This window comes from Gorilla gorilla, chromosome 4 (assembly GCF_029281585.2).
Source record: "Gorilla gorilla gorilla isolate KB3781 chromosome 4, NHGRI_mGorGor1-v2.1_pri, whole genome shotgun sequence".
NCBI lineage: Eukaryota > Metazoa > Chordata > Mammalia > Primates > Hominidae > Gorilla > Gorilla gorilla.
In genome coordinates, this window is record NC_073228.2 from 172,218,462 (window position 1) to 172,232,325 (window position 13,864).

General features: G+C 47.7%; 1 protein-coding gene across 7 annotated transcripts in view; it reads left to right on the forward strand.

Moving 5' to 3' along the window:
- WWC1 (WW and C2 domain containing 1) overlaps nt 1-13,864 on the forward strand; it is a 177,845-nt gene that overhangs the window by 114,499 nt on the left and 49,482 nt on the right. For all 7 annotated transcript variants that reach the window (XM_019028268.4, XM_063706949.1, XM_019028271.4 and 4 more), the window contains exons 7-9: nt 2,162-2,308; nt 3,580-3,653; nt 7,999-8,241. In XM_019028268.4, coding sequence (XP_018883813.2) covers nt 2,162-2,308; nt 3,580-3,653; nt 7,999-8,241 — 464 coding nt within the window. The remainder of the gene's footprint in view (nt 1-2,161; nt 2,309-3,579; nt 3,654-7,998; nt 8,242-13,864) is intronic.

Here is a 13,864-nt window from a genome sequence, read left to right on the forward strand (position 1 = left end):
TTGATGTGGGTGCCATCTTGATTTCTCCTGAGTATTCCTGTATGCCAGTCGTATGCGGGCTATTTCCACATGGTACACACATCACTGAGTTCTCATTACCAGTCTTCCTGGGGTTTTGGTTCCATTTCATAGAGGAGGACGTGGAGGCTCAGAAGCATTAAGTGACTTTGCATAAGGTCACACAGCTAGTGTAAATGGCAGAGTTGGAATGGAAGTCATCTGGCCTAGTCCAAAGGCCACATCCTTGCCACTAGCTCTAACTACCTGACTTATTTTTTCTTTGTTTTTTAAAATTTTATTTTTTAATAGAGAGAGTCGGCCGGGCGCGGTGGCTCACGCCTGTAATCCCAGCACTTTGGGAGGCTGAGGTGGGCGGATCATGGGGTCAGGAGATCGAGACCATCCTGGCTAACACGGAGAAACCCCGTCTCTACTAAAAAATACAAAAAATAAGCCGGTTGCAGTGGCGGGCGCCTGTAGTCCCAGCTACTCGGGAGGCTGAGACAGGAGAATGGCGTGAACCCAGGAGGTGGAGCTTGCAGTGAGCCGAGATAGCACCACTGAAGTCTGGCCTGGGCGAAACAGTGAGACTCTGTCTCAAAAAATAAATAAATAAATAAATAAATAAATAAAGAGAGAGAGAGTCTTGCTATGTTGCTCAGGCTGGTCTTGATAACTCCTGGGCTCAAGAGATTCTCCCACCTTAGCCTCCCAAAGTGCTGGGATTACAGGCGTGAGCCAGCGCACCTGGCCCCTGACTTATTTTTCAAGGAATGAAATGGAGGGAGGTGGTTTCAACATCATTAACCTTTGACATCAAAATGTAGCATCTCTATAAGCATTTCATTGTGTGTTCTGCCTCTATGCTGGGAACTGAACAAATTATAATAGATATTATGTAATGTGCCAGGTGATTATGCCAAGCCTTTTGTATGCATCATGTCTCATCTCTTAAATCAACCCTAGTTTATCCCCATCCTACAGAAAAAAGACTGTACAACTCAGAGAGGAAGCTAGAGCCATGATTCAAACCCTGACTTACAGACCCATTCTCTTACCCCCTGTACATATCACCTCCCTTTCCACAAACCACCCTGACCTCAGTTATTTCACTGGCAGATTAGGAGTCCTCAGAGATGCTATAAATGACTTAGTGAAGGAAGCTGTATGCTCTATGACAAACAGAACAGTGTTGAAGCTCCTGCCCAGGACAGCAGCCCAGTGAAAACATTTAGATGAGGAGCTCATGGACAGTGAGGCATGTTCCTGTTATGATTAGTGGTTGAGATCGTGGAGCCTTAAGCCAGATAGACCAGGTCCAAATCTTGCCTCGGTCAATTGCCAGCTTCTCATCGATAAATTGGGGATAATCATAGGTCATTCTTTGCATGACTATTGTCAGGATTCAGTAAGACTCTGGTAAAGCTGACAGTTACTGAGTATGGGCTGTATTCACTAGTGTTTTACACTTGTCATCTCATTTAATCAAGATGATGGCCCTGTGAGATAGGACCTGCGATTCTTCCCCCCCCTTTTTTTTAAGAACCAGGGTCTCGCTCTATCACCCAGGCTGGAATGCAGTGGCATGATCATAGCTCACTGCAGCGTCAAACTCCTGGGCTCAAGCAATCCTCCCACCTCAGCCTCCCAAGTAGTTGGAACTACAGACATGCAGCACCACACCCAGCTATTTTTTTTTTTTTTTAGAGATGGGAGTCCCACTGTGTTGCCCAGGCTGATCTTGAATTCCTGGCCTCAAGTGATCCTCCCACCTCGGCCTCTCAAAGCACTGGGATTACAGGCATGAGCACCCAGCTGATTATTCCCATTTTATAGGAGAGGAAATTGAGGCAAAGAGAGGTTATTCAGCTAGGTCAAGTCACACAGCTGGGAAGCAGCAGAGCAGGGATTCCAACTAGGCATGTTGCTCCAGAGTTGGCATCCACACCGGTTTCTCCTATGTCATAGGCCCAGCGCAGAGCCTGGCACACAGCAAGGACCCACTCACTGCTAGCTCTCTATCGCAGGATCAGTAGGATGTCTGGGGAGGGCACAGGTTCCTAAATTAAGGGAGGGTAGAGAGGGAAGCACAGGGAGCGTGGCAGACCCAGAGCTTCCTCCTGGGAAGGCGCATCACTAACCCTGCTCTCCCCTCCTTCAGAGCCTTGCCATGTTGAAGGACGGCTTCCGCACTGACAGGGGGTCTCACTCAGACCTGTGGTCCAGCAGCAGCTCTCTGGAGAGTTCAAGTTTCCCGCTACCGAAACAGTACCTGGATGTGAGCTCCCAGACAGACATCTCGGGAAGCGTGAGTAGACAGGGCAGGTTGCTGGGGGCCTTCCACAGGATGGCAGCTGGGAGGCTGCTGTAATGGACAGCTGCCTTCTCATGGCTCACCAGGGAGCTGGCCAGGGGCTCTCTGCAGGGCTGGCTGCTGCCTCAGCCCTCTGGAGCTCTGTTCTCTTACAGACCTCCTGGCCCCAGGAGGATATGATGTGATGCTGTGGAGGAAAAGACTGCACTGACGGACATCATGGCCCTGAGTATTGCCTGGCCAGGTGCTTGTGTCTCTTAATGCTGCACAGAAAGCATGTTTAAAGGACAAAATGTCTTTCTCTGTTTTTTTTTTTTTTCCATACTATTTTGCAGTTCCATTTTCATTTTTCTTTCCCCAGCTGGACAGCAGAGGATATTTTCCTCCTGTTAGTCTCAAAACAATGCATGCAGCTTTCAGGCAGCTGCTTGACTCCCAGTTCCAAAGCTCAGTCCAGTCCTAGTTATAAATAGTGAAAGCGCTGTCCAGATGTGGCTCAGGAAAGAGTTAGAGTAGGGCTGACCCATGGTGCCTCGTAACTTTTGGAGAGCTTTTGTTTTACTAGAGCCAGCAACATTGAACGAATCTGCCTTCCAGCCTCTGTGGCGGGCAGCCTCTATATGCTGTTCCTATCTAAGTTCCATAGCTGTCTTCCCACTTGTCCAAGGGTGACCGGTGAGCCTTGTAGCTTCTTGCTGCTCTTAACAGACTAGCACAGAAAAAGAGGCTGTCCCTTCCTTCCCCATACCACCGTGTGTCCAGCTACTAGCCATCTGCAGGCCAAAGTATTTGTAAAGGAACTGTACCCCTCTTTGTGAGTGCTGGGGTCTTCTCCCCAACTACCCAGTGTTTCACTCCTGACTGCAGCCTCTGAGTTTTCTATGGATCCCCTCACCAGTGCCCCTAGAATGAGTTTCTTGGTATTGGCTATCCCTGTTTCCTCCTCACCAACTGTCCTCCACGCTTCTGTGGCTTGAATTGGCACCAAGCCAAGCCATTTGGGGCTGCAAGATGATATTCTGGGCCTTTGGCTTCTATTTTCAAAGTGATCGATGTCTGAGTGTACGGCTCTTCCCGTGGCCTGAAGGGAGGAAAGTGTTTTTGCTTAACCAGCTTCCCTGCGATCTGCACCGCCAGCCCAGTCACCAGGGGCTATTCTTGGCTACTGCCCACACAAGCTGTCAAGTCTCTCATGAGCCCTCGAAACCCAACTCAGCACCGGCCACAACAGCCACATAATTCCTGACTTTGTTCTTCTCCTCCAGTTCGGCATCAACAGCAACAATCAGTTGGCAGAGAAGGTCAGATTGCGCCTTCGATATGAAGAGGCTAAGAGAAGGTAATTGGGCTGGGGCTAGGGGCGGGATGGTTCCAAAAATAATAACTACTATTGTAGAATGCCTGCTCTGTGCTTAGCTTTTCACACACTTCGTCTTCTTTAATCCTCACAAAGATTATGAAGATAGTTATTATACTCTTTATATTTTCATCCTCTCTGAAATTCAGAGAGGAAATGACTCACCCAGGACACTTCACAAGATAGAGAGTGAAACTATGCTTTGAACCCAGATCTGTTTAACCTCAAAGCCGAGTTATCTTCCCACTTGCCTGTCTTGATTTCTGCAACCAAGGCTTTCCCATGATCCTGTAAGCATTTTGGTTTGAAGGAGTACAACTGGAATTTCAGCAACAGGCTAAAAAGATTATGGACACTACCCACTTCAGTGTCTCCTGCACAGCTGGGAGCAAGCTGGGCTTTTAAGCAGTGTAGACCTCTGGGATTTAGATGTTCTGTGGCTTCACAGAATCCTAAGCAATCAGGTTCCACTACCACAAGTAAAATCACAATAACAATTACCACAAGTAAAATCAAAATAATAATCAAAGCTGACATTTTTAGAGCATCTGTTATAGGCCTAAAGAGATTTTTATTTTTAATTACTTTGTTTTCTTTTTTAGGGACAGGGTCTCGCTATGTTACTCAGGCTGGTCTTGAACTCCTGGCCTTAATTGATCCTCCCACCTCAGCCTCCTGAGTAGCTGGGATTACAGGCACGCACCACTACCCTTGGCTGAGATTGTTTATTGTACTAAAACATTTGTGCATGCATCTTCTCATTTAATTTTAAAAGCAACCTTATAGCACAGGGTCTATCTTATTATCTCCATGTTAGAGAGGAGAAAGGTAAGACCAAGATATTTCATGACTATTCCAGGTGGTAGAGGCAGAACTTGAATCCTGGACAATCTGCCTTCAAGTTCATGATCTTTTTTTTTTTTTTTTTTTTTTTTTGAGACGGAGTCTCGCTCTGTCGCCCAGGATGGAGTGCAGTGGCGCGATCTGCAAGCTCCGCCTCCCGGGTTCACGCCATTCTCCTGCCTCAGCCTCCCGAGTAGCTGGGACTACAGGCACCCGTCACAACACCCGGCTAATTTTTTTGTATTTTTTAGTAGAGACGGGGTTTCACCGTGTTAGCCAGGATGGTCTCAATCTCCTGACCTTGTGATCCACCCGCCTCAGCCTCCCAAAGTGCTGGGATTACAGGTGTGAGCTACCGCACCCGGCCAAGTTCATGATCTTTCTGTACTCTGAGCCAGTGTTACTGGCAAAGAATGCCCTGGGCATTGTGGTGTGGATGGAAGCCAGGCACATTGCATTCATTCCTTCCTAGACTAAGTTGCCTGGCCTGTGGACCTTCTCAACCAGGCCAGGTGAAGCATGGCAGTGCCCAGCTCTGCCCCTCTGCCAACTCTGTGTGAATAGTAGAACTCTTTGCAGAGATGACAGAAATCTAATAGAAACCAGAGAAAGCAAAAAAGGGAATGTATTGTGTTATTTAACTCCAAAGTCCTGAGATACCTAGCTTCAGGCACAGCTGGATCCAGGGACTCAGATGATGTTACCCAGATTCAGTCTCTCTCCGTTTCTTCACCCTGCTTGCCTTTATGTTGCCTTTACCCTCCAGCAGACTTTCCTGTCAAAGTGGCCAGGCAACTCCCAGCAATTCGGAGCTTACACACTACCAGGTTAGCAATCCCTGTGGAAAGGGGGCCTACCTTTCCCAATAGTTTTAACTAGCCTTGGGTTTGAGACTCCCTGGCATTTTTGGGTGAACCAAGCTTTGTTACAGGACAGTTGGGGGTGGGCAAAATTAGGATTCTCTAAAGGTCTAGGCATGCGTCATGTTTCCAGTGCTGGGAAAGGTCAGCTATATGGGAACCAGGTGACTTGAAAGTACGAAAGGAGTGATTTCCCAAAGACAAATTGGAATATTATTAACAAAAGAAGAAGGAATTGAATACTGGTCAGGTAGAAAAAAACAGATGTCCTATGTACTATTTCAGCTCCCCCAGGCGTCCAGCAAAACAGCAAGACATCTGTATTTGGACAGCCACTTCTTGTCCTCTCTGAAGAGGACCACTCTGAACCTTGGATCTGTTCCATCCTGCAGGAATGCCTGTCTTAGATGGTCAGTCCTAGAGACACTAAAGGACTGCAATGCTCTCTCTGGAGTTGAGCCATTAGACTTCTCATCACAGAGCTTCCTAGCTCATCTGACTTTATGCAGCCTCTTGCTTGCCCCTCCACCCGAAGCTCATTTTAGTGTAAAGGACAGAGCAGCCTGCTCAATGGGAAAGCAAGCTTCAGGACTTGAAAGAGGGAAGGGAGGTGTCAGTAATGCAAGAAGGGTCTGATCATTGGATGTCAAGTTTTGTCACACATGCATTTCTGAGAAGAGAGACTAGTTGTGTTTATCAGATTCTTAAAAGGATGTAAGGCCTGAAATTTAAGGAGCATTGACATAGGGAAAGAGAAGGTATATCCAGTAAAGCATCAGTCACTTCCCAATGTCCTGCATATGGTGGAGCCCCTGCCCAGCCTTACCATACCATTTCGTTCTCAAAGTACTACAGAACAGCAGCTACAAAGTTGTCTCAAAGCCAATCTTGATAGATTACTGTATACATGAATGTGAATTTAAATAACTAACTACAGTCCTCTGTACCCACGGGTTCTGCATCTGCGGATTCAACCAACCAAGGATCAAAAGTATCCAGGAAAAAAAATGAAAAACAATACAAATTTTTAAATATAGTATAACAACTATTTACATAGCATTTACATTGTGTTAGGTATTATAAGTAATCTAGAGATGATTTAAAGTATACAGGAGAGTGTGCATAGGTTATATGTAAACACTATGCCATTTTATATAAAGCACTTGAGCATCCATGAATTTTGGTACCTGTGGGAGGTCCTGGAACCAATCCCCTGCAGATACCAAGGGTCAAGTGTATAAGAACTCCTCCTGGGACACTTGTCTGGGGAACAAGCAAATCTAGGTATGTTTTTCTACATGGAATTTTTGCTGCACGTCATGGTAAATTTTGTCCCCAGCAGTGTTCTGATAAAATAAGAATTGGGCCACATTGTCTGCAGGTAAGATTGAACTGGGAGTCCAGAGGCCTCTGGTCTCAACAAGTATTGGCCACGTTTCTGATTTGCAGTCTTAGGTGCGTCATATCCTCCCTGGGCGTCTGTCCAACCAGGTGAACAACTCCTATCTTACTCACCCTTTAGAGATGGGGTGGCCAGGGCATGAGAGCTGATGGTACTTTGCAGAGGCCAAGTCCTAAAGGATGATGTCATGATTGTTGTTAGCTATTTGTAGCAGTATTCATTGTTGTACTGTGAATATTATTTTGGCCCAGTGATAATAATACTGAAGATCTATATAACACCTGGCAACGTATAAAGAGCTCTTAATGCTGTGTTCTCACACAACCCACCCTATAGTTACCATATCATCTCTGCCTTATAGATGAGGATACTGAGTCTTAGAGAAGTTAAGGGATGAGGCTGCCAGCTCTTTCCTTTAACTGTTATTTAGTGCCTGCAATATACCAGTGACTGTGCTAGAAGCTTGTGATACAAAAATGATTTCTTGAGAAATGGTCCCTTCCATCATGAAGGCCAGAGCGAGCCAGGACTCCAACTCCAGGCCTCTGACCCCAAATCCACAGTTGTTCACACAGTGCCACTACCCGTCTCTGAATTGAGAATACGCGGTCAGTAGTTGTAGTCTTAGTGGTCCAGAACTGTCAGTGACTCAGTACTTGTTATGTGCCAGACACCCTTCCCAATCATTCTGATGAATGAATTTTTCTTATTTTTAAGGCCTAGGGAATTGGCCCAATGTTACATACCTAATAAGCAGTCACACCAGGTCATAACAACAGCAGCAAGGACTTACTATGTGCGAAGTACTGTGCTTTGCAGGTTACAGATTATATCATAAAACCTTCAACCAAAATAACATGAGGAAAGAGCTTTTGTTATTCCCTTCAGAGAGATGAGCAATTTGCCCAAGGCCACACAGCCAGTGCTAAGAGGTTAGTGCCTGGTGATGAATCCACATCTCTATTGTACCAGGAACAGGGCAAGGACATTGCCTTGTTCATGTCTGCACCCCATTCCTGCAGAGCCTACTTCATTGTTGGCACATGGTAGGCACCCACATGTGTTTGTTTAGAAAAAAAAATAGGTTCCTTGAGATGACATGCTGATCAAAGGAAGACAGTAACTGTCAAAGATTGCTCTGAGATGTCTGTTTCTTCATGGCATCTCCTGTTCCTTCAGTGCCGTTAGGCACACCAGTCATGCTTGCTTTCTTGGCCCCCAGGATCGCCAACCTGAAGATCCAGCTGGCCAAGCTTGACAGTGAGGCCTGGCCTGGGGTGCTGGACTCAGAGAGGGACCGGCTGATCCTTATCAACGAGAAGGAGGAGCTGCTGAAGGAGATGCGCTTCATCAGCCCCCGCAAGTGGACCCAGGGGGAGGTGGAGCAGCTGGAGATGGCCCGGAAGCGTCTGGAAAAGGACCTGCAGGCAGCCCGGGACACCCAGAGCAAGGCGCTGACGGAGAGGTGGGGCTGGGGCCCCAGGGTGTGTAGGACCCTTCTCTCACTGGCAGTCTGTCCTCAGCCCCCAGATGGGGGAAGAATGAGGGGGCTCCGGGCCCCTGGGCTCCACCCTGAGCATGCTCAGTTCAGAGATCTCTCAGATTGCCAACATAGGAAATCAGGAAAGATGGTTTGCCATCCAGTGCGCCAGCTACCCTGGAATTTTGCGTGGTGAATCATGCTACCAAAAAGTCTGCTTAGGTGCAGGTGTTCAAAAATGTATCTTCTGACTCAATTAAGCCACATAACTCTATACAATTTAAAGCAGTCATTTTCCAGCTTTTTGACAGTGATGCACATTTTATACTGTGACCTGATACAAGGTTCACAAAATAGTGCATGCTCTTTCTACCTCTGATGGTCCTCTGATGTTTTCTCTCTTCTGTTGCATTTTGTTTCATGCAGTTCGTGACTCACCAAATTGATTTCACCCCATGCTAAGTAAGGGGTTGCAGTTTGCAGTTTGAAAAACACTGGTCTGGATGGGGGTTGAAAACTGGCATGCTTATAGGAGCCAAGCAGGTCACAGAAATGCTGGAGACCCACTTGGCAGTGGTCTGTGTCAGACCAGAGTGCACAGACCCCACTGGTCTAAAGCAGGTGCTGTCTCTCTGCTCCAGCAAATGGGAGTGCAGGCCTCGGGCTGCCAGAGCTGCCTGTACTTCAAACAAAAGAGTCGTTCAGATTTTTTATTTTTAAATATTGGGAACTAATCCAGAAGTTTTAAAAAAAATATGCAAATCAGCCTCATCTATGGGCCTGATATAAACTAAAAGCCACTGGCTTATATTCTCTAATTTAGACCTTATTATAGACATTGTCTTTGTTTATTTCCTTCAGTGTTCCCACCAACCTCCTCACCCACATTGCACCGAATGCAACACTGCGTTCACCATAGGCTTTACAAAGCTCTCCAGCTTCATGTTCATTCATTCATTCTGTTCATCAGCCAATGTTTACTCATTCATTTGAGAAACCTTTTGCTGCACAGATTGTGTGTGCAAGGCAATTTGGGGCACTCAGAAATTAACAAGACATGGTCCCTGCCCCATGACCTTTAAATCTTATTCTAGTTATTTTCACCATTTTTTGGCAGGAGCCTTTATTCAGCAAGGTCTCTGCCCGTAAGGAGCTTAGAAGTGAAGCTAATGATTTTCGTGTGTTGGTGTGTGGCGGCGGGGGGGTGGTGGTATATGTGGTGTGTGTGTGTTTAGAATATGAGCAAGGGAATTCCTTTTTCTAGTGAAATCAGAGGCAGAGGCCCAGTCTATGAAGCAAGTAAACGTGCCTACTGCCTCAGTGGAAGCAGTCGGGAGTCCTAGAGATGCTGTCTGTGCTCACTCTGTCACTCCATCATGGGGCTTCCAGGGAGCCTTCAAGCTCTAAGGCACCCAGCTTGCAGTACCATCCTAGCAACTGAGTAGGCCCCACTTGCACATGGCATGGTGCCAGGTGGATCAGGTTCTGCAAGTTCTTGCCTTGCCTCCCATGGCTTCAGAGACCCCCTTGACTCGTCGATGGTAGGAATCTCTCCGCACTAGTTGCTTAGTCAGAACCGCTAACAGTGATGTCCAAAGCGTATCCATTTCCTCTCTTCCGTTCTTCATTGGCGGCAGCAGCTGATTAGCCCTGATCCACCACCAGTTGGTGGGAGAAGGAGAAGGACAGAGCTTGAATAATTGGTGTTCTGCAGCCCTTGGAAGCACCTTGCTAGAAGTCTTCTTTAGCACCACTACTCCATTCTGCTTTCTCTGGGATTTTGCGCTTTGGGGATAAGGCCTGTGTCTATATGCCTGCATGCCTTTAGTGTTCGTTGAAAGAATAAATGGTTAGCTGGCCTAGGTAGACCCTTACGAGGCCTCTGTGTATATCTCCTGGTCTTTATACCCATTCCCTGGGTCCCTCACTTGCTCCCAGACCCTGTAATTGCCACTGGGAAGCCCTTAGCTATTCATCATCCCCACAGCCAGCAGCTGAAGAGAACAGATTCATGGCAGCTTCACTCCTTGTTGGGTCAAAAGCAATAGGCTTCTCACTTGCTGACCTTGAGCAAGTCATTGACCAATTTGGGTTTCACTTGCATAATAGGGAAAAAACAGGATACATTAAGTCTCACTTAACATTTGTTAGTAGGTTCTTGGAAAACTGTGACTTTAAGCAAAACTACATACAATGAAACCAATTTTTTTCCATCAACTTTATGTTTTATTTTTATTTTTTTCAAGATGGAGTCTTGCCCTGTCACCCAGGCTGGAGCGCAGTGGCATGATCTCGGCTTACTGCAACTTCCACCTTCCGAGTTCAAGCAATTCTCCTGACTTAGCCTCCCGAGTAGCTGGGATTACAAGTGTGCACCACCACACCCAGCTAATTTTTGTATTTTAGTAGAGATGGGGTTTCACCATGTTGGCCAGGCTAGTCTCAAACTCCTGACCTCAGGTGATCCACGTGCCTCGGCCTTCCAAAGTGCTGAGATTACAGGCATGACCCACTGCACCCAGCTCCATCAACTTTATTAAAAAATGACATTATTTAAGAATTTGATGTACATCATTTTGCTTAAAGTTACAGTTAGCAAGAACCTATCTACAATGTTGAGGATTTACTGTAATTACATTAAATACATATATGGTCTGAAGGCAGGCAGTTAGACCAGGCTGTGAATTGAGGCTCTTCCCTTCTGTAAAATTGTTGGTTTCTTGAAACTCGAATTGGAGGCTCTTAGGGACCCCTAGGATATACCACATGTAAAAGCTCCCATTCTGTGCCAGACAGTAGCCTATATAATCTCATTTAAACCTCCCAGGAACCCTGAGGTTAATCCCCATTTTAAAAATGAGGAAACTGAGGCTCACCCGAGATCCCTAAGTGCCAGAGCTGGGATTAGAAGACCACAAGTTTGCTAGCCCCAGAGGCTGTGCTCCCTTTAGGATGCTCGCCACTCAGAAGGCCTTCTGTTATTGCCTTCAACCCCATCTTTCAAAGGTCTGCTGGCCCCTCAGGAGCAGTGAGTTCACAGAGCTAGTACAGGGAGGCCAGAACCTCCACTCCTCTGCAGCTGCTGACCGGGTAGCTCGGAGGGCCTGGTAGGAGGGTGCTTGGGGCAAATGCAGTGGTAGGGAAGCTGGAGGGCATGCAGGCAGGCAGCCATGTATGCCCTAAGAGGAGTCTAAGGAGGAAGCCCACAGGAATGGGGTACCATGCTCATGGCTGTGGGTCTCCCACAGTGGGGAGACGGGAAAGCCGCCCCAGCTGTCTTTGTGTCTGCAGCTGTTTCCTTCCAGCTCCATGTCAGTCTGTCTGTGTTCATCCTTCTGACTCGTATTCTGTTTCCCTTCTGTCTTTGTTTCTCATGTGTGTGTATCTTTATTTTTAGTGTCTCTGTTTCTCTCTCTCTGTCTCCCCTCGCTCCTCTTTCTCTATTCTCTGTCTCTCAAAATGGGATTATTATGCTCCTCATCTTCACACAACAGCCTCGCATTCAAGGTGCCTTTGAGGACAGGAATAGACACATCCAGGAGAGGCTGACTGCAGGACCTGCCAAACCCCGCTCACAAATCAGTCAGACTCACAGACATCCAAACAAACCTCATCCTACCCTCTGCCTCCCCATCCTTCCCGAGGGCCTTCCCCACTGCTCCCCAGAGCTGGTGTGCAGTCATGCAGGATACTCGTTAGTGCACAGGCTCCCTGGCCCACCCCAGGGACCGATTCTTCCAGCCTGAGATGCAGCCCAGGTTCTTACATTTTTAACCAGCACCCAAGGTGCTGAACTACAGCTTGTGGGGACTCCAGCCCCACCTTCTGGATCCTCTGCCTGCCTCCATGCTTGATGCGTTCTTGGCCTCCCAGCATGTGCCAGGCATCACACACATGTGCCATCTATCCTGCAAAACCCAGTACCACTGGGAGGTGGCCTCGGCACCTGTGCATTGCTAGCAGTAGCTAGCCCCTAATGCCAGGACGTCATGGCAGCCCAACTCCCAGACCCCTCATCATCCTCTTGAGGCTTCATTGGGGACCCACATTTACTCCCAGCACACACCTCTGTGGCTTTTCTCCCACAGAGAAGAGGAAAACCAAGGTAAAAATGGTGAGCGCCAGCTGCTCCTTGATCCTGGACCTCAACTGTTCCTGAGCTTTCCTTTTATACTGGGTCAAGAGATTCCACAGCCTTGTTCACTGTGTTGAAAGTCAAGGATTTTGTTTATTACGGGTTCCATCTGCCAACCCACTGTGCACCCCCACCCCAGCCTCGGGCAGGACTCTAGAAGGACAGTGCCAGGGATTGAGCTGACCAAGAACCATGCCAAGGCCACGCTGCCTGCTGCTCCTGTTGCCTTGTCTGTAATTTCACAGATTTAGTTGTCTGGTAACAAGCCCGACCCACCCCTCAACACTTTTCCGTTGTGTCTAGAGCAAGCTCTGATCTTTACTGCAGGGTGTGTGCTGGGGGCTTGGATGTGTGGGTAGAGGGATGGCATGACTTGGCTTTTCCATGGAAATGAGCCCTTTCTCCCAGGCCCCAGGCTGGGTTAGCTGTATCCTAGGTTCACTCCCCAGTCCAGGGATCAACTAGTCAGTCATCCCCTCTTCAGCAGGTTGACATGAGGGGATGGAGGCCAACAGTGGAACACTTCTGTCCATGGAGGTCTTTCAGCACAGCTCATAAACTGTGCCTGCTTCATCTGGAGAAAAAGTCATCCATTCAGCAAATATTGAGCATGTCTACATGGTGGGCACTGTGCTGGGTGCTGGGTACTGGGTGAGCAAGACACAGCCTCTGCCTCTCTGCCATCCCCATACAGTGCAGCAACTTGCAAACCTTGGTGTGCCTAAAGATCACCTGGGAGGCTTAATGAAAAGAGAGATTTCTGGGCCCTACCCCTGGGCTTTTTGATTCAGCAGGTCAAAGTAGGGCCCAGGAATGTGCATTTCAATAAGCACTCTCCGCTTTCTGATGCAGGTAGTCTGTGGGCCACAGGCGGAGAAAGACTAGTCTAGTAGACCCACGAGAGCAGCCCAGGTTGTGAGTTTGTGAGGGCACAGGCTTGCTTGATAGGGCCCTTTATTTTGTAGTGGGCCCACTCCAGGGGTTGGAGAGCCATTCCAGGGGCAAAGACACGCCCTGGAGTCCACCCAAGCTGCCCTCCATGGGGGGTTTCAGGAGAGGTCAGGGCTGAGATATAGTCCGAAAGCCAGAGGTCTCTTCCAAACACAAGTATTTGTCTCCAGGGAGATAGTTTACTGAATTGGGCTTTGGTGTCAGGCATGCCTGGGTGAAAATCTTTGCTTCCGGTTCTGTGACATTCTGTCACATCCACTAACTTCTCCCGACTCTCTGGTCCCATTCTCTCCAGCTCCTTTGCTGACTGTTGCCAGTCCATCCAACCTCAGAATGTTGTGTGTACTCAGAGCTTGGTCCTAGGCCTTCCCTTGTTTTTGCTTCTGTATTTTGCCCTAAGATGGTGCATGAGTCTACTAGGGCTGCCATAACAACGTACCACAGACTGACTGGGTGACTTAAACAGTGGACATTTATTATCTCACAGTCTGGAAGCTAAAAGTCCAAGATCAGATGTCAGTG